Raw genomic sequence first — 22,483 nt, 5'->3', positions numbered from 1 at the left:
ACTGCAGATTCATTTGACGCTGGATTATTGCCGATTGTACGCTTTCCCATTAAAGACACCTTTATTATGGTATTACCTGTGATAACATAGCAGGCATGGGTTGGCCAATAGCATGAAGCATTGACCAACACTGAATAATAACAGAAAAATTTAACTTATCAACACGTTTTAAACATCTTAAGACATCAGACTATAACCTGTTAGGAGGCTAAAACACATGAAGATCTTTCCTTATAACAAGCAGGACTAAGTAGACCTGTCTGACCTCGTAACATTGCTTTGTATCGTGTGTCTCTGTGCGTAAGCGAGCGCGTGAAGCTGTGTGGCAGAAGTGCATTGTCCTCTGTGTAACCTTGACCCGTCTGGAGGGGCAGCCTTGCCTCAGCAGCAGCAGCAGCAGCAGCTGTGTCACTTCAACTCAGCATCTTCAGCCCAACCTTAAGGGACCCGGACTGCCCGTGTCCCTGCCCACACATCCAAGGACCCCCCTGATAGAACAACCAGCCAGACCCCCCCCTCTCACCACCGCCACCACTTCTTCTGCCCTGAGCTACCAGCAAACACACATTCATGCACACTGTCCGTCATGCATACTGATAAACGTGTTCACTATCAACAGCAGCAGACAGTGGGCTGGCTGGCTGGCTGCTTGGCTGCTGACAAAGCCCAGACTCAGCCTGCCTGGCCCCGTAGACACAAGAACAGCGGTGGAGACAAACACTGGCCTCCAGCCACTTCCAGTCAGCTCTACATATGTCACATGTTAATGACATCAAGTCTGTGGCCACCCACAGACCGCGCCGTACTTGAGGGCAGCAGATTGAGAAATAAAGTCGTTTCTCCTTGGAACACCAGTCTTATCCTTCCGCTGTGGCATTCAGCGCCACCACTCGAGGGCTTTAACCCTTCGCCTTTCAGCAGGTCCGCTGTCAAGTCTCTGGTCACCTTCCTCCACCTTCTCCAGCCACGAGCCGTGCAGCCTGAAACGCTGGCTTTGGTTACGGAGTGATTTAGAATGAAATGTATTTGTACAACACAAATATATCATTATAATATTTATGATACATGTTTTTCTTCCTGTGAAATAATGAATATTTGTAGCCTGGAGGCTTCCTCTGTTAATTAATTAAGTGAACTAGACTGAAAAGGGAAAGTAAAAGTCATTATTCTAGTGTCTGAGTTCATCGTTCTGTATATATTCAACTGTTTCATGGGAAACTCAAGTAGAAACCCCTTTGTTTATCTTGGGATTTGAGCCAGAAACAGGGATGGATGAGCCAAAAACATGTTCACAGCTTTAATCCTGATCCCATTAGTGGACTCAGGAGTGAAAATAGTAAACAGCAGCCATGCTCAACTCCTCCATGTGCAGAAAGGAAACTGTGCGGCGTCTTTTGTCAAACATGACTGATTCACTTTCGCCTTTTGTGTGTGTGGGAGCTTTGCCTTTCATATCGATCACGGTTGTGCCAACTGTTTGTTTTGTCTTTTCATATAATGAACCCTGGGCCCTCGGTGAGACCCCGGCGGAGCTTTGCTCCATGCTAAAGGGCTTTTTGTGAGACAGTGTCACGCTCCCTCGTTCCGGCGAGGCTTCGCGTTTCTTATTATTCATGGCTCTCTCCCCGTTTGTTGAGAAGGCCGGGATCAAACAGGCCGATTTGCCACGCCTGACACCCACTGCTGCGAGTGTGTGTTTTGTGTATGTGTGTGTGTGTGTGCGTGTGTGTGTGTGTGTGAACTCGGCTCGGGCTCAGTAATGACAGGATTTGTTAAACAGTAAATTAATGAATAATGAAATATCCAGCACGCGCCTGCCTTGCCTGGAGCACAGTGCCCCGAGCAGGAATTACTCCCAACCGGCACTCGGGTGTCTGCATGCTGGATAACCTGCGTGTGTGTGTGTGTGTGTGTGTGTGTTGGATAAGCATTTTTACAGCCCATTGCGTGACAGAACGCTGAGGGGCTTTGCTGATGGGGGCCTGCTCTCTCACTTCCTGGCAAAATGACAGACAGACTGACTGCAGACATAACTGCATATAGAAGAGACTGTCAGCGCTGCTCTCACACTTTGTATATCAAATATTACCAACGCCTTCATAAGCTCAGTCCATAACCCGATTACCTTCCGCTGGTCCTCTCATTAAAGTAACAACCTGTGACGTTTTCATAAAAATAAATTCTGCTTCCCATTATCACCAATTCATCAAACACAAGTGATTCATGTTACATCCAGCTCCTGTATGTGCCATTTTAAACACTCTGCAGCAGGTGGATGGTTCCCTGGTGAACAGGAAGTGATGCGCTACAGCAGTATCGGCCATATTGGATTCACAAAAACTCGCACAGGTGATCGCAGAGCAGTTTTATGGGAACCACAAGAGGAGAGAATGACATAATACACTTTAAAAGACAGGTGTTATAGTCCAGAGGTAGATATTCCATCATGATTCACTGTTTCGGTCTATTTACTAGAATTTAAGTCAGAGGACATCCAGGGACGGACCCTCCTTCACCCTTTCTGCTCATCCTGCCCCAAACTTCTCACTTCGTCATGAATGTCACATCATCATGATACATCTTTTGTTGCTGATGACAATGATCCTGATGAAGACGTCGTCGTTGCCGTGTAAAATAAATGCATTTCCTTCAGTGTGCGTTGAATCGCTTTTTAACAAGACTTGCATTCACAGCTCACAGAAGGCTGCGAATTAGCGTCCTGTTATTTGAATATGAGAACAGGAATTGGGTTATTGCATCAGAACGCTCCACTGACACCTGTGTCAGCTCGGCATTTTATATTTTCAGTCGAACGCTGGTTCATGTGGACTTGTGTTTGTTAAAGTGTGAGTTTGCGTATGCTAGGATTATTGACACCATTTTTTGTTTAATGAAACTTCCTGCAACCTGCATTACTTTGTGGAACAAGCTTCTATTGACGAGCTTGCCACGTTTGTAGGGTTTCATATTGTTGTACATTCTTCAGAAGACAAAATCAACTTAATTTCAAAATACAGGTGCTTCCAAGTATTTTCATGAAAAGGGGGAAACTTTCATGTATAAGTCTACTCAGAACATGACATTATCCATCATATGGAGTGTTTTTCAATCCTGTACCGAGGGGCAGAAGTTGTTGCAGAACACACCTGACTCAAATGAATGAGTCGTCATCAGGCTTCAGCAGAGCTCGATGACCAGCCGACCATTTGAATCAGGTGTGATGGAGCAGCAGGTACTGTAACGCCGCGTGTTGACTGCAGTTGTCATCTTCCTTCATGGGTTTGTGGACTCTCACGTTTAATGTCACCTATAAAAAATCACTGCCGCGTCATAAAAAAAAGAATCTGCACATTAAATGTTCTGTCATCAGAGATAATAGACTTTGAGGAATGAAGATTTTTTTTCAGCATTTTCCTGACAAACTTGCAATCTTTTAAAAATGAAAACTTTTAATTCACTTAAATAGGTTAAGAAAAAAAAGCTTGAACAAGTTTCCCATAATTTATAATATTTGCATGACCTTGCAGACTTAGTTTTGAACCCTAGTTTCTGTATGTACAACCTGAGGCTCCGCACAGTGAGCGACAAAACCAACTTTGTTGCAAATTTTAAGAATTCTTGCACCAACCACAGATTTTAGTTCTTTGTGTACTTATTTCAAGGAGAGAAATATTATACACAATCCAAGATGATGATTGTTTCTCGCCACACATGCATTTCCGTTTGACATTTAATCCTAAAACTCTATAAATCATCGTTTTATTATTCAGATGAGATGATTAGCTGTTCTGTTCCGGCTGGAAATGTCAAGTCAAGGTTTGTTTAATTTAATTTAATGTATTGTTTTTGTTGACACTGCAGATCTAAATGAATTCTGTCTTAAATGTTGTGTTTATTACAACAGCATGGCTACATTTCTGCTTGTATAGAAATATCCCAGTCAGTCTGATTCATCCACAACAGAAACAGCTGTCTAATGTTCAAATTTCAGTCAGTTATTTAAAAATCCTTAATGTTTAATCTTCAGTGTCCTCGTGATGACCGGATGTTGGCTGATTACACTCATTAAAGCACCACGCTTCTCTTCCTGTTTGTTGTTGTTGTTGTTGTTGTTATCTCTGCCTTGTTTGTTTATCAACCTGTCGTTGTTGGAGCCACTGATGCTCAGCAGCTTCCTGTCTTTGTTGAGCGGGAATCGCTCGCGGACATGCGGGTGCTGAACTCTGCACCTGCGTCACGCGGCGTTCCACTCCACGGGTCACACTGAGCCCGCGGGACGCGTTCTCTCCCTCTCTTCCTCCCTCATCCTCCCCATCTCTCTCTCTCTCTCTCTCTCTCTCTCTCGCTCTCTCTCATTAGCTTTCTCTCTCTGCCTATCTCTCTCTACTTCCCTCTGTGTCTCGCGCTCTCTCGTCATTAGCACACCGGCGGTAGAGCCCCACCGCAGAAGCGGGCCCGCGAGGCACGAGTCTATTCCCCCTGCGTGCGTGCGAGAGAGAGAAGAGCCTCACTGGCCGGAAAATATACAGCCAATTATCTCCCTGGAATAAGACGGTATCCATCATGTGTGGATGTTTGTGTGTGTGTGTGTGTGTGTGTGTGCGTGTTCATTTCAGAGGCTCTGCAACAAATACACCCCAGACTGCTGATATTTTTAAACCTTACAAAGCTATCACGGTATTAAAATAGTTTTATTATTATTATTTGTTTTTATTATTATAGTTTATAAATTTCAATTACAGACTATAAATGTCAAACAATTTTCAGTTGCCTATATCTTTAATCTCCATGGTCATAGCATGATGTAGCCGATTTAAAGGTGCCATTTGTAAGAAACGTTGATTTTTGAGTCTCATTCCCAACTCGTACTGACGCTTTGGGAATGAGACTCAAAAATCATCTTTTCTTAGAAAAAGGACCTTTAAAGAACGATTTAGCATGTTTTGTCCCCACATATAAACTAGGGGTCGACCGATGTGGCTTTTTCCGGGCCGATACTGCTTATTAGAAATCAAGGGGACTAGAAACCGATATTTGGACCAATATTCATTTGCAGTAAAAATGAAAATCAACGAAGCGATGAAATAAACCGAAGTACAATTTACTCTGTACTGTATTAAAGGTGCACTACAGTGTGTAATCTTAGGGAAGACATTTTAATCAGAAGAGAAAGATCTTCATTGACTGATTTTTTTAAATGCCTAAACAAACTAAATTAACAAACTCTCTTTGTTTTCATGACTGAATAAACTGAATAAACAAACTGACCTTAAAGGACAACTTCTTACTGTTTTACTTTGTTTATATGTGGCGGACCCTGCCACCTTTCTAGCTTCAAACATTGTTCTGGGAGCTTATTTTCCTCTGAGAACAGCTTGTTTATTCACTTGTGGAAAAAATAAATATTTCTGAGTTTGTATTATTACATCATTAATATTGTAAATGTTAAAATTCTGAGTTTGAATTTCTTCTCCAAAACTACATAGTGCCCCTTTAAATACAATTCTGAGGGACTTTACTTGAGTATTTCCATTTTCTGCTACTTTATTCTCCCTCTCCACTACACTTACTTGATAAATTTAGTCACTAGTTACTTTGCAGATTCAGATTATTCAATGTTTATAGGCTATTAATTGTGATGTGTAACCAGTCAGATAGTGTTGTGTGAGAGGATGCTGCATCCGAGCCAAATCAGCACATTTTTAAATTAGTTTATTTTTACTGATAATCAGAAAATGCTGAATATCGGCTCAATAATTGGTCTACACCTAATATGAACTACAAGTGAAGTGGTAAAACATTTTTATAAATGAAAATCTTGACTTGAAACATGGACACTCTTGTTCTTACAAATATTACTTGTGCTTCAGGAGCATCAGATATGACCCTGATCCATGTGTTCGCTGGTTAATCAGTGTGAATGTGACTCTAATTCTGTGTCTTGGCTAGTGTTGGTCTAGGGCATGGATGTGGGACCTAAGGGTGCTGAGGGGGCTGCAGCACCCCCTTAAACGAAGCTGTATAACATATGCCACATTTACAAGAAGGCCCAAATAATTAAGAATTTGTCAGAGACACGGCTTCACAAAGTTTATAAAGGTTTTCCTAACTCAACACCTCACACAATTGAATCTGGTGAGTCTGGTGAAACTCTCTCTCTCGTCATCTCTTTGCTGTTGACTGCAGTTGATGTTGCTGCTTTGACCTCTAGTATGTTGGTGTTCAAGTTTGTCATCTTTTGGATTGACTTTCTCAAATTGTTGTAAATTATAATGCTGTGGCCATGAATGCTGCGCACCATTTACTATGACATGTCATTATATAGACCGACCCCTCAGCACCTCCAACTGTGACTGACTTCCCACGTCCCTGGTGGTACTTTTATTATTTACATTCGTAGCAGAGCTTATGCCTTTAAATATCACCATTTTTGATCTTTCCCACATATTTTCCTCCCTGCAGGAAAATAAAGGGCTAGGTTATTCCTTACCATCTTCACTGCACCAAGCAGGCCGGTGGTTGGGCTGCTTTTTACAAAAATACCTGAAATACTAATTCTTTGCTTTGGTTTGTTGTGTAGAAATTTACTGTATGCACAGTTTTTGTTAAAATACTAGAAGGGTAGCATTTTCTAACCATCATTAACAAATGGTAAATTCATCGTTACTTAGTTGAACCTTATTTGATAGTTTTTTCACTGTTAAAAACAACTTTATGAACTATTTATTAAGCAATTGTAAAGGTTTGCAACCATCAATTGCAACTTTACAATGGCCATTCAATTAATGTTTATAGATGAACTACGCAGTATTTATTAACCATTTATAAAGTTTTATAAACATCGGTTGCACCTTTAAAATAAGCATATATTAGGTGTGTGGTGATATGCTGATATTGACAATAACAGTGATGTTAAAAAATGTATAACTTATTAAGCATTAATGATATACAGAGGCCTGTGATAATATCCTGTGAATAATAAAGGGAATAGGAGTTGTTGTGCCTTGTAGATCTTTTGTTTATCACCCTGTTGCTTTTTCACAATTTATTTTTATAGTTATGGTTACACAGAGTCTCTCTCTCACCTCTCTACACTCATATTGAGAGAAATGTATTTGCCCAAAAATGAGACAAAACACACAGTAAACAAAGTTAAAGATTAAATTTACTATCGCCATTTTATATTATTTTACTATAAATTTATGTCACAGTAATGTCGTTATTGGGAATTTGTTTGGCCACAATAAAAGTGTAGTGAAAGTCATATGTGGTGATATGAAAACATTTTTGTGGAGATTAAAATGCTGAAAAAGATGCTCGGAATAATTTATGATTATTAAATTCCCAGTAAATTTACTGTTTCACTGCACTAATTGTCTGTATTTTTCTGCCTCTGTTACATATCTTTGTCACTGCTGCTGTTTCATAACACATTTAAGAGGTGATATAATTGTGAATATCAGCCGATATATCAGAATTTTTTACTTCCTAATATCTGCTCAGCATCGGCCTCCATAATGCAGTCAGTTGGGCTCTATTAACAGTGCAAAAAACTGTTAAGTTAAGTTTAATTAATTATCAATTTACCATTATTAAAGATGGTTATTATAGAGTGTTCCAAGAATCTTCATGGTTTTCTTTACTGCCGAAGTCGGCCATTTAATCTGATCTTAATGGGGTTTTTATTACACTGCTGTATATTGAGGTGAACAGACAGAGATAACTCAAATTTGCCGGCCTGTGAGTTTGACCCAGAAAGTTGCACACTATTCCACTTCCAGATGTCCATTAAAGGGGCACTATGTAGTTTTTAGAGAAGAAATTCCAACTCAGAATTTTAATATTTGCAATATTAATGATGCATAATAATACAAACTCAGTAATATTTATTTTTTCCATAACTGAATAAACAAGCTGTTCTTAGAGGAAAAAAAGGTCCCCAGAACACTGTTTGAAGCTAGAAAGGTGGCAGGGTCCGCCACATATAAACAAAGTAACATTATGAAATTGTGTTGAACTTTAAGGTCAGTTTGTTTATTCAGTTTATTCAGTCATGAAAACAAAAAGAGTTTGTTTATTCAGTGTGTTTAGGCATTTAAAATTTGTCAATGAAGATCTTCCTTTTCTAAATTAAAATTTCTCCCCTAAAACTCCATAATGCACCTTTATTATTTCATGAAATTATTTCAGGTGAATACCCTGAAAGCAGCTAATGAATATCATGTTTTACATTTTCAGCGGATTGAACTCAAAGTGACTCAGACCCATCGACCCTCAGTGGGACTCTTGTTGGCGAACTTCCCTGGAGAAAAGGCGCAGGCTGCACACCTCGCATTAATAAAACACATGGTTTATTATCAATGTGATAGAAATGAAATCACTGGACAATTAGAAGCATGTCTACCCATCATCAGCACCATGACAACAGCTCTATAAGAACAGAAAAACACTGGATGAGTCCTGCCCCCCCACCCCCACCCCGCCCCTCCCGCTGGCTCACAAAGATCGAATCACAGATAAATAGGCCTACTCCAAAATTGCGGGTGCACCTATTTACACAACCATCCATTTAAATTAATATAAATAAATATTTACACACATAAATTAACACCCTCCCTCCTCGCGCTTGTGTTAAGGAACCAGACGAACCTGTTTCACAGAGAGAATGCTCGTCACCCAATCTTCATACCCACAATGCTTTTCTGTGTGAGGAACAAACACAAGCACGCACACACACACGCTCACTCAGGCACACACACAATGTAGTTTGTTGGCTGCTCGCAGCGTCTCAGTCTCACAGGATGCAGGCAGAGGGAGCGAAATGGATGTAACACAGTAACCACCATGTCCTCAGGGGAATGAAAAGAACGTAACACAGATGAAAAATCCCTCTGTGCTCTCTGACACTGGCCCACGGGTGTCTTCCTCTGCCTTTTTCTCTCTACCAAGCCTTCCTCCTCCTTCTCCTCCTCCTCCACCTCAGCCCTGTGTGTGGCAGGTCAGTGGCAGTGGTGTAAAGCTAGAAGTGACGGTGTAACGCCTCTGTCTGTCTGTCTGTCTGTCTGTCTGTCTGTGTGTCTGCCTCCCATTCGTTCAGCCCTCCGTCATCGCTCCCCTTCTCCCCGTGCTTCATTTCCGCTGCTTCTCGTCTTTGTCGCCACCCTTGTTGCCGCCGTCCCCGTGCCGGTTGTTGGGAGGGTTGCTGAGAAACATCTTGTCGAGTCCTTTGAGAGCCTCGGTGAGGTAGTTCTGGAGGGTGGTGAGCGCGGCGCAGATGGCGGGCGAGCCGAAGCCGTGCGTGATGAAGGAGAAGTGGGAGAGGCAGCTCTGGATGCCGGGCTCCAGGATGGGGCTGGGCCTCGAGTTGCCCAGGGGAGTCCTGTCCTGGGCCAGCAGGTCTGTGAACTCCTTGCACAGCTGTCTGCAGGGGAGAAGACACAGACAGATGTCAGGTTAGGGTTTCCCCAACATAGCAATACCACATTTGGTGGCAACAGTCAGTGTGTGTCTTTTTTAGTGATTTCCAAACTAACTGATTGCCCTCTAAATATTAGACAGAGAACAACTGCCACCTCGACCTCACTTGGTAATGCAACAAAAACATTAAGCTGTTTGCAGTTAATACAGAAATTTCAAAATCAGTGTCCAGTTCGTAATAAAAAGCTGTCAGCAACAACTGTACAGTTTGTGCAACCTCCGCCTGGCTGAAAGCCTCATGAAATGCCTCTGTGCTGAAACACAGTCACGGGATGACAGTGAGGGTATTGTGCAGCATTAGTTGCAGATGTTCCTGCGCTGCTACCTGAAACTGAACACAACCTATTAAACCTTCCAGAACAAAGCAACATATTAGGTTATATCTTATAATCTGAGGGGAAAGAAGCCTTTTCACATGAAAGGAACAGTTCACCCCAAAATAGAAAATACATAGTTTCCCTCTTACCTGTAGTGGTGTGAGATGCCTGCTTTCTCTATAAAATAATGAACTAGATGTCTCTCAAGAAATACTCAACAACACAGCAGCAGCGTCTCTTTCCAGAAGCTTAGCTATCTTAGCTTGTGGTTAAGTTACATGGTTGGCAGATGTTGTTCGGTAGAGTGAAAAATTGTCCCTACATGAAACTGCTCACAACAAGCTCTGTGATTTATCTTTGGTAACCAGGTCATGATTGCTGGAAAGAGACATTACCGAGTGCCATCCAGTTCCATTATATTTGTGAGGTGGCAGAGATCTTTATGTCTGACATCTCCAAAACTCTGCAACCCACACCAAAACAATCCAGCTGGATAAATAGCACTACAGATAAGAGGAAGAATATGTATTTTTGATTTTGAGGTGAACTGTCCCTTTAAGCTGCATTTAAATGTATCTTTTATTTTTCAAACTTCCTGTCCTGTGGAAAAAATCGGTCTGTAATATTACAGTGCAGTATATCAGGATAGGAATTTATGTAGTTTTAGCCATCAACTGTCACACTTGACTGCATTTTCTGAATGTAGCACAGCATATGTGAAAATATGGTTGCAGTGGTTTATTGCATCAAAAAGTTAAATCAGTGATTCACCGAGGACAGTATTCTTGTTCAGGTGGGACTGAGCATTAAAACAGCATTAGTACCATCCCTGAATCCCAGACGGATGAAATTCCTGCATCCCACCACCCATCTAATGACAGGGGGAACCAAAGCAAATGTTCAGTGCAGCAGTGTTGTGATAATAATCGCAAGATTTAAGATGTTAAACCAGAATTCTCTGGCGAAAATCCTCCAAAATGTCTCTTAGTCACATGATGCAAACTGCCAAACCTCGGGATATTTACAAGTGAACAGGATTGTTTTCACTCTGTTGTCCTGCACTCATTTTACTGCAAAAGTACGTAAGTACGACGTAATCTGTCCCAAAGGAAAATTTCCCCCTGATACTTTCCTGTTTCTATCCCCTTTAAGTGATGTTCAATGTATCCCAAAGTGCACAAACTGCAGCATACCTTCACCTGGACAGAGCGACTGCACCGAGCGTATTTAAAGTCCCTCTCTAGTGAAGAAAGTGTTTTCCTTCTTGTTCCTACAGTCGCATGTTTGAGCTTCACTGTGCAGAGTTTGTTCACCTTCATCTACTGAAAGTGTAAATGTTCCTGGTCCAGTATTCAACACACATCAGTGTGATGTGGACACTTGAAACCTCCTGTGCACACACGCTGAAGCAGGAGACATCTTGTGCCCAAAGGTAAAACTTGTGAAATGAGGATTATTTGCATATTTATATATTTTGTCATTTTAATGAGTGAGAAGGAAAAGGTGCCATTTTAAGGACTTAATTTTACCTTTTTTTCTGCAATGTCAGACACACATTAGAGAGTTTTTGTGCAGAGGGGATCTTTAACTCCCTGAAAACACATCTTCAGGCTGAACTGTACTCTGGCACACTGAGGCTACTGCTTTGTCGATTGTTTTGTGACTGAAGGTTACTTCTAAATCTAAAACAAAGCCCTGTCTTTTATTCTGAAGGCCCGACAGTACAGTTTACTGTTGAGACCTTTTCTGCTGGATAAGTGGATAAGATAAGCAAAAGCAGCATCAGTAGGGGAGTGCAAAGTGTCACACATACAGCCGAGGACTAACAACCTGCACCCGAGACACTCTGCACTCCCCTACTGATGCTGTTCTTGCTTATTTGTTGTTTTTCTGTTCTATTTATTAGTTGTTTTTTTTCTCCTGTTTCTAGTTACATGTTTTATATTTCACTACAGGGAGTGCCATAGAAAGTTTTGTTTTACCTGGGCATAATGACAAAACAGATAAATATTGAAATCTTAAACTCTTTGCAACAGCAAACAGGTTTTAAAGGAAACGTGATGCCAACCGTATTATTTCTCCTGTTAACACAATGTTAATTAACGGACCTGGCACGTTCTAAAAGTGTGGATCTGGAACGTATCAGTGAAACGTTCGCTGACAAGGAATTTCTTTTGTTTTCAGCCAAAATAGTCAATCTGGCACTGATGACAACACTATTCAGCTGTTTTTATGGTTATGTTTAGGCGCTGTTGGCACTTGGTTAAGGTTAGGGAAAGAGCTGAAGAGAGAAGTGAAATGTTACCTGTTAGGTCATTGTGTCTTCTATTTAGTGTAATGAGACATTTTGACTAGAAATTAGACAAATAAAGAGACAGATTTTAAGTCTTTCAGTGCTCAGAGACATAAATATGTGACGGTTTAAAATCCTGTGGACATTTAAATAAGAGAACATCTAATATTTTAGGCCTGAACTGAGCTGGAAATGTCATGAGCATGACTTGACTGTGAGCGTCTCGCCTTGTTTTGCTGTTTCATTGGACTTCACAGTGTTGAAATCACTGTATGCGCACCGGGGCCCTGCTCTTTCTTATTTTCCATGATTCAACAACAGCTAGACGCGAACCCTGGACTGTCTTTCACCTATGAAAACAATTAAGTAATATACAAGTGTAATTTCAGGGAGGCATTTAACACCTACTCAACATGACGTCACATTGTTACGTGTGACGAATCATCTTCAGTGCGACTGCTCCCAGAAATTCAAGGCCAACATCAACAGCACAGGCGCTGCTCGAGCCAGACAGTTTGATGGTTCGAGGCCTCTGAACATTAAGAGTAAATCTTTAGCAGTTAGCATGTGTGGTTTTAGACGAGGTCGTCGAATTAAATCATCATTCGTCATCGCTGCAGATTTAAAGCAAAAAAATGTACCGACAAAAGAAAATCGAGCCTTCACCTTCTTCCTTGTTAAATTTCAACAAATCATCCTCTGGTTTTAGGCCCACATTTTATATTCAAGAGACCCCTCTCTCATTCCCTCTCTCAGATTTATACTCTCTCTCTCACACACACACACACACACACACACACACACACCCTGTAAGCGGCCTAAGGGCAGAGCTCCAGCAAATGAGTGACAGGCTGTGCGGGCCGAGCCCAGCTGGGGTTAGGGGAGTAGAGAGAGGAGAAGCCGCCACCCCGGGCTACACTCTGGGCTCTCGCTGTTGTTTTCTGACGACTTGAAACACTTCACTGCTAAATAATGAATTTCTAACAGGCAGCACCGACACACAGTATTGGAACAGGTTTGAATGTGAGCATCAAACACCCACCAAACCGAGCACACCGTACATACTGAGCAGAGTACACTGGGATGCACACAAACACACAGACACAGGCAGATGGTTTTACGCGGCCCAGGCCAGCAGACAGCACTGTTTATGCAAGCTAAAAATACAAGCTTCCTGAAGGGATCTTTGCTAGGTGGTTTACTGCTCTGCACGTAACCTTTACGTCTGGAAAACCCACATCCAGGGGAGCAAATGAACCTGGAACAGCATTACTCATTAATTGGCAAAATACTTTTTTTATTCATTGTAAAAACAGGCAAAGAGAAATCAAACTTATTCTGTGATTTTTAACCTCTGCTGCCCTCGTTTCTAAGAAATCTGCGTTGCTAAAGGTAATGAGAAGATCCTTGATTGGAGGACTCTGACTGTCTGAGAAAATGGATTGATATAAGTAACTTTACAAGGAGAGGCACAAAAATTGATCGCCTCTGAGACCAGAAGCAGAGGTCAAACACACAAGCAACCTCAGAGCTCGTATATTTTATAACGTCTGTGAGCTGTAAAGTGAGCTCGAGCTAAAGGTTACCCGCTAAAGGATGCTGAGTCACATCGAAAAAAATATAAACGTACATTGCAATCAAACGGTGAAAATGAACGCCTCAGCGCTCCTGTTTCTCGACCGTGATGCAGATTTTTGCTCGTTTTCTTAAATTGAATTAAACCGCCCTAATTTTTCAGCGGGGCAGTTCTTTCAATCAGCCGTCTCATTGCAGGTCAGATCCATATCGAGTTCGATGCCGTTCATTAAGAAAATCTCGCTCTCTTTTACAAATGTCAATGCCATGTTCACATATGGCACAGTGTGTGTGTGTGTGACACAGTGTGAGGCACAGAGGAGAGGAGAGGGGAGGTTTGCACCCTCAGGGGGGTCTCAGAGAGGAGCCATGGAGGCCCCAGGAAAATGAGAGAGGGTTTAATTTTGTAATAATTTCATTCATCAGGAAGGAAATGATTGCAGAAGAAGGACAGCCTGTTTTTTCATGCAGTTATGTAATTTAAATCTACAGCGACAAAACCTTTCTGAGTGGCAACCAGGAACTACAAACCTGCCGCTTCAGAAATAAGTTTAAAAACAATGAAAATAGGGTTTGTTTGCCTTTATTCAGTAATAAAAAAATCTGCCATTGGAAAGAGTACAAATTTGCTTGAATCTCTTGACAAATAGTCAGAGATTTTGAGTTTTTCAGCGTCCTGAGCCTTAAGTGTGTGACAGTTTTGCACCTTTGGCACGTTTAAATAAGAGAACAGCTCATATTTTTTCTGAACTGAACTGGAAATGTCTTGTTTTTCTGTCCCAAGCAGTTTACCTGCATGAGGGGTCCTGATCCCCCTTATTCTCCACGATTCAACAACAGCTACTCACAGGCTGTAATCTCATTACTGCCACCGGTGTCTCCCTATATGCTACACTGCAGACGTGCATTAGATATTCTTATGACACCCTATAAAGACGGCGAGGGGACAGGATCTAATCAAACGCTCCATCAAACTCACTTTGTCGCCAGCAGCATGTTTTTCCGCGTGTGCAGCTCGTTGGGGTCGGCGTGCTGCCGGTTGAGGTACTCGCTCACGGCTTTGGTGGGGAACTCCGTCTCGCAGATGTAACCGAAGTCCCGGGCCAGGTGGACCGCTTCACCTGGAGGGGGAGGGGAGGTAGAGTTAGAGACAGAAGTATCGAAAGGAAAGTGACAGTGAGTGTGAATGTTTGACTCAGTGAAGGATATGTTGGCGGGTTTCGCGTGATGGAGCAGAAATGTGGAGCTCTGCACTCACACGTGGTTCCTCTTCAGCTTTTATTAGCCGTCAATGAACGTGCTGTAATCACATGTTTCATGGTTGTGTCGGAGTCGTTGTGAATGACGCGTTTTTCCTTTTACGCACTAGTTTCCCTGCGCGCAAACACGGTAGAACGTGGTGAAATATTCCACGCTTTTATTTTGAAAATTAACAATAGGTGCCAATTATCTTTAATTATCAGGAGAGGTCCAGTTTATTGCTCTATTTTTATTTATTTATTTATTTGCGGGCAAGAGTGGACACATGAGTCCAAATTTAAAGTGAAAACTGACAATTTGGTGGTTAAAAAGACCAAAAAGTAAAAAAAAAACAAAAAAAAAAACAGAAAGAAAAAAAACCGTGTGATAAATTACTTGAAAATATGAGCAAATCCTGGGTTGAATGAAAATATTTGAACTACATTTCAAAAATGAAAAAAAAAATCTATCCATATACATATTACCTGTTTGTTAGATAATAATGACCTAAAAATTAAAAAAGATTACCAGATTTATTGAGAATATTAAAGAATATATGTATGAAAACATGACCTATATAGAAAATAAACAAGTTGTCTTAAAGCCAAAATGTTGATGTACACATGTGTAGGCCCAAACTGCAGCCTTTAATCAATTAACACGTTATACAATCTAACGTAGTGACTCCAACCCTGATCCTTCACTCGCTCAATATTGAGTATTTATTTACCTGACTTCACATTCCTGCAGCCATTTTTACCACAACAGGGTGATTGTCATTCATCGGGCCAGTAAGGTCACGACCTTTGCAGTTCTATTTTCTTAAGTGATGTCAGATCATCGTCAAAACGCGTCACAGATGCAAATAAAATGTTCGGATTGAGTAAAGCGTGTGTTTCTGTGTTTGTGGAGTTAAACCCAGTAAATCAATCACCTTCTACAAGAGATGTTAGTAATGTGACATTGGCAGCTTTGCGTCTTCCGGCAGGTAGATTGAGTCCAATCTTCTCCAGCTTCTCTCTCAGACACTTCCCACCGTTTTTGGACTTCGCTCTGCAGAAAGAGAGGAAAACCAATCAACTCATGTCAAATTGAAGAAGTGTATATAAGGCACGATTATTAAGACGATATCAAAAAACAATAAAAGACCAAATGACCAATATTCTCTTCAAAACTTTGGAAACTTTATCAAACAGTAAAATCAGCTCGTCTCCAGAGGTTTCGGTGACGTTAAGTACAATCTGGGTTGTAAACGGCTCAGACACAGAGGCCTTAATTAATAGATGTCTCTGCATATTTAAAAAGCCACTAGCTTTTCTTCTTCTCCTTCTTTTTTTAAACATCCACACTCCTGAGCACCACAGTCAACATGCTCCCGGGCTGAGCTCGTACCTTCTCAACACGCCCCCCAACAAGGAGGCGTTGAGGCACTCGGGCGGGGACAGTCTCCTCTGCACCTCCCCTACGGTCACTTTGTACTTGGAGGTGGAGCTGAGCAGCGACAGGCGGCCCGGTACCGAGCAGAACACCTCGTTTATGTTGACGGTCACCCCGCCGATCAGGCCGTCCTTGCCGAGCATCAGGGAGCCCATGTTCTTGGGCGGCATGGGGACTGGAAGAGGAAGGTTAGAGGCTGTGAGTTACATAAGAAACACTGAGACGAGTTTCAGATCTCTTCTTCTTCTTCTCCTCCTCCTCCTCCTCCTCTGTCTAACTTTGTGTGAGAGCACGCGCGCTCAGAGGGCGGCCCTGGCCTAATGAAGCGCCCACGCGCCGGGCATTTGCTGTTATTTAATGTCGCGCGACATTCTCATTACAATATTATCGATTGTTGATTGGCTCGCGCTCTCAAATCGCATTAACCACCTCCCCGTCTTCTCTCCACGGCCGGTTTAACTCCCACCATCACCATCACCACCAGCAGCAGCAGCAGCACTGGATGCTCCTTCATCCCGCGTCTTAATGCTCATTGCTCGCGCGCTAATGGCGAGAAAAAGAAGCAGCCAGCCTCGTGCGTGCGTGCGTGTGCGTAGGGGCCAGTCAGTGCGAGGGGGCCTTGATGGCTCCACGGGGGATAATACCGCAGATTAGCTCTAAACGAGCTCACGAGATCTCCGTGAGCGGTGCCATTTATTACATCAGCGGCTTAAATGCCCCGCGGGGAGCTCAGTCACTCAACATCCCGTAACTAAATCACCGCACATCATCAGAGCGGCAGCATGGCAGCCTGTCTGTCAGAGACACACTGCCTGCGAGTCAATATACCGGGATCGTTAACCCGTTTTTAAACTCGCCTCCCCCCGAAAAAAAAAACAAGGCTCAGATCGGCCGAAAACGCGGAGATCGGTAGCGTGTGGTCCGAGTCCTGCTGAGATTGACCTTTTTATGAGCATGGCTGCTATTCTATACCCCATAAATCATTGTAATTTACAGCACACATATGATGATAGATAATATAAGACAGGAAGTTAAGAGAACGTGCTGCCTGCCAGTCATATAAAGGGATCATTCACCTTTTTCTAAACTCTCCAAAAACAAGGCTCAGATCGGCCGAAAACAGGGAGATGGGTAGCATCTGGTACAAGTCATGCTGAGATTTACATTTTTATGAGCATGATTGCTATTCTACAACCCATAAATCATCATAATTTACAGCACACAAGAAAAAAAGATAATATAATGATACATTAAGCTTTTAAAAAGCTACTTTTTTTTATCCCTTTCAATCTCAAAAACTATTTTTGTAAACAAAATGTTGCCCAATTTTATTTATTTTATATTTGTTATTTTTAATTGTTGGCATTTTTATCATCTTGCACACAGGCAGAGATTTGTGTGCATCTGTTTGTGTGTCCTACCTTTCTTAATCACTGACTGATCCAGGATGTTCGTTCCGTTGGTGTCTTCGATAGTCTGTCGGAACCAGAAAATACAAAAATCATTATAATCTGCTTAATTCAACGAGATCCACACTGCCACAACCAATTTAAAGAGTATATGAAAGTCGTTTCCTTCACTGGAATTCAATCAAACACACTGAGAGAGAAAAATAAATCCTCCACGACTCATTTAAAAAAACAAAAAACGTCTTTAAGTTGTTTGTTTCCACCGAGCAAACAAATCTGTTACTCATCACGACGTGTCCTCCGCATCCTCGCACATTTAAACCCTCTCTCATCAAACTCACTCAAATCCATCACCCTGCGAGATGAACTCCTCGTTAAATAGACCTGACGATGCAGCACGCTCGACACAGAGAAGAAAAGATAGGATTTGCTAAAACAAATTCACGTGGGGGTTAATAAATGTGTGACACAAATACTGAAAGCCAGAAATTAGAGGCTATTGTGGAGGTGAAATGGCAAACAATTCGTGATGCTCGTGCCCTGAGGGGGGAAACGAGGGGATGATGGGGAAGATGAAATCCTACACAGCTGACACTAAGGTCTATTTCATTACGTCTTCAAGCAGCAACAACCAAATAATCATCGTTTAACACAAAAATGACAGCCTACAAAATCGACAAATAGAGTGAGCATGGATATAATAATAATAATAATAATAATAATAATAATAATAATAATAGTAATAATAGTAATTTTCCACACAAAATTGGGGGGAAAAAATGTATTTTTAAAAATCAAATATTGCAGCATCGTCACACTTTTCTGCTTTAAATATGTCTCCATCATTTTATCAGTGAAGGTAAATGGATTGAAATTCGCACCAACAACATTTCATCTTATTTTTCTTTCTGCCCAGTTAATCCACACATCAGCATCTCCTCATCAAAGGAGATGTCTCGGGTCTCTGAAGGCAACTTTCGTTTAGCTGTGGGCCATTTGCGTTCAGGCTACAGCTGCTGTGAGAGTCCAGCCCTGAGGGAGCTGCTGAGTTCACTGACCTCAACTCTAAAGGCACGGCGAACATGCGGAGACAATGAAGAAGACAACTGTCAACAATTACCGATACGTTTCCTCCACTATCATTTATTTTATTATGTATTTATTATCTTTATTTTGGTTCTAGTATTTTAAAGCTGCTATCCAAGCTATTAAACTTGTTTCATTCTGCAGTGAAAAGGTGGGAATTGTGTTTTTCTAAACGTAAAAATAATGTAAATGAAAATGGTGAAATCATGTTTATATCTGATATTGTGCTATTGTTTAATATATAATACACTGTAATAAAAATTGCAGTCGTATATTCTCTACTTTGTCAAACGGACCCCGGTCTCTCTCAAATATAATAATCCCCAAAAATCTTTAGAATAACTTTTACAACCAAAATAGCAAAAACAAAAACAAAAAAAATAATCCTAGCTCACCTGGACATCCTCCATACCGTGCAGCCCGTGCAGCAGTCCGTCCATACCGGGCTCCAGTCCCGGGTGAGCGGAGTGCAGCAGCACGTCAGGCCGCCGCACACCGCCGTAGTCCCGCCGCGGCTCCAGCCCGGACAGCTGCGGCAGCGAGGCCCGCGGCTGCGCCAGCAGAGCCGAGCTGTCCATCCGGTCTCCGGCGACATCCTGCCGCTGCCGCGCCCCCCACGCGCCCTGCTGGCTCTGGTGCAGGGAGTTCAGGGAGTACGGGTCGCTGACGTGGGAGTACGGGTCCTGGCTCTGGTAGTGAGCGAGCGGCTGGTACGGCGGCGGGAAGTACGGAGGCTGGAAGTCCGACGAGGGCGCGTGAGACAGCGGCGGCGCGCTGGAGTAGGGTCCCGCGTGCGACACCGAGCCCAGCTGGGACAGGCGCGAGCTGTGGCTCGAGACACCGTCATGCCGGTCCTTGAGGAGGATGCAGAGAAGAAGAGAGAGAGAAAAAATCAACCGCTTGCAGAATTAGAAGCACATTTTAACCAAATGAAACCAGATGGAGGCCCAGGATCAGGACGCTTTTATTAGTGTGTTGCCTCTGGTGATGTAGCCAAAGCAGCCTAACTGGCATTGAATCTCCTGAACAAAAAGCACAAAGAGCCTGGAGGAAAACGTTACAAACCTCATTTTAAACGTCTCATAACGAAAACCTCTTCGCATTCATCTCCACAGTCACCATTTTCACATGAATTCAGAAACACAGTGTGAGGGAGGGGAACTCACCGCGGTGGAGTATGAATGGACTAACATCTGTAAGCCCTCTGTTGGCGTCACGAGCGAGCTCACGGTAAAACAGCAGGCTGGTAAAGAGCGTGTCAGGCCGAGATAACCCAACTCATTCCAGGTAAAAGCAACGATGAGTATCTGCAGGCACGGCCCGCTCTACAGCTCCACGCTGAACCTTCCTCCGCCCGGAGCTGCCGCCGCTCTGAGTGTGAGCACCGAGCGCCCGCCTCTACCCTCGGTACACGGTGTAATTGTTATTCATGACTGAGACTTACAGGAATATTAATGTGCGCGAGGCAGGGGACTGGCGACACATGGAGCGTGAAGCCTCTCGCGCAACCGTGAGTGACGTTTAAATTCCGTGGAGAGCCGAAACGGCGCACGAACAGCAGGAGATAGAAAGGGGAGAAAGCGAAGACCCGTGAGGAATTCCCCCATCACACAAAATATATAGCGCACTTTGAGGGAGTTTTTTTTTTTTATGACGCAGGAAGAGCACACTTTGTGTCCTTTGGAGACGCTTTTGCGCACATGATTTGTGCGCAAACAGACTTAGAGAAACCAATATCAGTGAAGCAGGTGGATAAAAACTGGGGTTGTTTTAAAGCTTTCTGACACTAATCGGGTCAAAAGTTCTGTTTCTAGCAGATACGTCCGGCCAGTGGACGTGGCGAAGGCTTCCACCAGATCACTTTTACGCACAAAATGTCTGCGCAAACATACGCAAAAAACAATATCAGTGAGGTTGATGGAGAAGAATATAAACTGGGGTTGTGTTAAAGCTTACTGACTGCAATGCCAGCCAGCCAGCAACCAGCTTCTGTTTCTATCAGACACATCCAGACTCGCTCCAGTGCAGGGTGACGTGGAGAAGGCTTCTACCAGATCACTTTTACGCACAACATGTCTGCGTAATCTTGTAAGATTTTCAACCCAAACTTCACCCTGCCAACAAAACCCCTCCTGAAAAATGGAAGGTGTCGCATGTTGTGCTGCAGCTGCCTCCTGACAAACACACCCGACACACTACAGGGCGCACGAGGGGCTCGTGTGAACGGTGTCAGGAGTCAAAAGAAGCGATTAAACTTCACATTGTGTCTCCAGCGGGCCCCTCTCTGCCCTCTTGGATGACTTGTTTAACAACACCAGAGCCTCCCCTCCCCTCGCGCCGTGGGAGAAAAGCCATGTGCGGCACGAGACGAGGGTTTCCCGCCGGGCTGAGCCGAGGGGCCTCGCGGAGCTGCCCCTTTTTTCTTCCTAACGTGCTTTGTGCTCGAGCCCATTCAGCGCGAGCCGGAGCAGCGCGGCGGTATTTCTCCCCTTCCTGCTCGCTCGTTTTTAAAAAAAAAAAGAATTATTGTTCTGGGATGAAAGCCAAATAATTTACATTCTTCTGACACATCAGCAGCCTCCTCTCACCCAGCGGTTCTCCAACTTGTTTTGCTGCATTTTACAAACTAAAATGAAGAATTTAATTTATTTTTCGACTATTTTGTTGAATACATATTTTAGCAGCACCGGTGCTCTTTTTTAAATTTTCTTTTTAGAGATGTTTCAGGGCTTAATTTAAGTTAGTTTAAGTTGATTGCTTTTAAACATGACGAAATAGCATTTATCTAAAATAAGTTATATCGCATGTAAAAAATAAAAAATAAAAAAATCAAGAAAATGTGAAACACAAATTATCTTTATCCAATGTTACATATTTTTTTTTACGTTTTACTCATGCTCCAGAGAGTGAATGGAGCTGCATTATAGACGAAAAAAAATCATGATTTTAAAAATTTCTCTGCTCTAATCCACATTCTCAGTCAGCACACCACAGACTAACAGGCCTAAAGCCTCCTGAAAACCACCTCACTCATCCCAACAACGTCCAACACTTCATTAATCCCTCAAATCATCTCCAGTAAGTCTGCTTCCTCAACATACATACACACATGGACGGCAACGTTACCTCATAAATATCTTCATACTTGACATTCTCAACTAGTTTCCACAGCATGGTCGCTTCTCCGGTGTCGGTAAACCGAATGCAGCCAAGTGCGGAAGGGATGTCTCATCTCTCTCTCCCTCCCTCCCTCTCTCTCTCTCCCTCCCTCCCTCCCTTCTTCTTCTTCTCTCTCTCTCTCCGCCCTCTGTAAAGGCAGGCAGGCTTTGTGAATGGGGAACCCCTGCAAAGACCCCGCTGCTGTTGAGAAGAGCTATAGGGCAGGCTGCTCCATGCATGAGCATGAGGAACAGGCACATAAAAACAAAGAATACATGTTTTATTTGGCATCTGTCTCTGCGGCTTACAAAATAAAAGCATGTATTGGACGCTCAGATGAACGAGTTTGGTTAAGGGTGACTTAGATGCCACAAATTCTGAGTTCTCTGGAGCACATTTCTGATGGAAGTAAAAAAATATTGCATGTAATCATCTAAGCAGTTGCTTCTGAAGAGGGAACACTGATGGAGGATGAGGATGACAAATTAAAG

At 42.7% G+C, this 22,483-nt stretch overlaps 1 protein-coding gene across 1 annotated transcript; it reads right to left on the bottom strand.

The window, feature by feature from the left end:
• Positions 1 to 8,497: 8,497 nt before the first annotated feature.
• tfap2b (transcription factor AP-2 beta) lies at positions 8,498 to 22,038 on the bottom strand. The gene is made up of 7 exons (XM_084377312.1): positions 21,960 to 22,038; positions 19,229 to 19,687; positions 17,760 to 17,814; positions 16,294 to 16,513; positions 15,836 to 15,954; positions 14,642 to 14,783; positions 8,498 to 9,421 (listed from the first exon to the last, which is right to left on the bottom strand). The coding sequence occupies exons 1-7, from the start codon at positions 22,005 to 22,007 to the stop codon at positions 9,130 to 9,132; spliced, it is 1,335 nt and encodes a 444-aa protein (XP_084233438.1). The 5' UTR covers positions 22,008 to 22,038; the 3' UTR covers positions 8,498 to 9,129.
• Positions 22,039 to 22,483: the final 445 nt, after the last annotated feature.

This window comes from Pagrus pagrus (genome assembly GCF_965226575.1).
Source record: "Pagrus pagrus genome assembly, chromosome: 16".
Taxonomy (NCBI): domain Eukaryota; kingdom Metazoa; phylum Chordata; class Actinopteri; order Spariformes; family Sparidae; genus Pagrus; species Pagrus pagrus.
This window is presented reverse-complemented; position numbering and strand designations above follow the sequence as displayed.

Bases quoted from the DNA above. Each gene is read 5' to 3' on its own strand.
- tfap2b (XM_084377312.1), bottom strand. From the start codon at position 22,007: ATGCTGTGGAAACTAGTTGAGAATGTCAAGTATGAAGATATTTATGAG. The intron at 19,688-21,959 runs GTAACGTTGCCG...ATCCTCCTCAAG, and splicing joins AGTATGAAGATATTTATGAG to GACCGGCATGACGGTGTCTC. The intron at 15,955-16,293 runs GTACGAGCTCAG...CTCTTTCTGCAG, and splicing joins TTGGGGGGCGTGTTGAGAAG to AGCGAAGTCCAAAAACGGTG.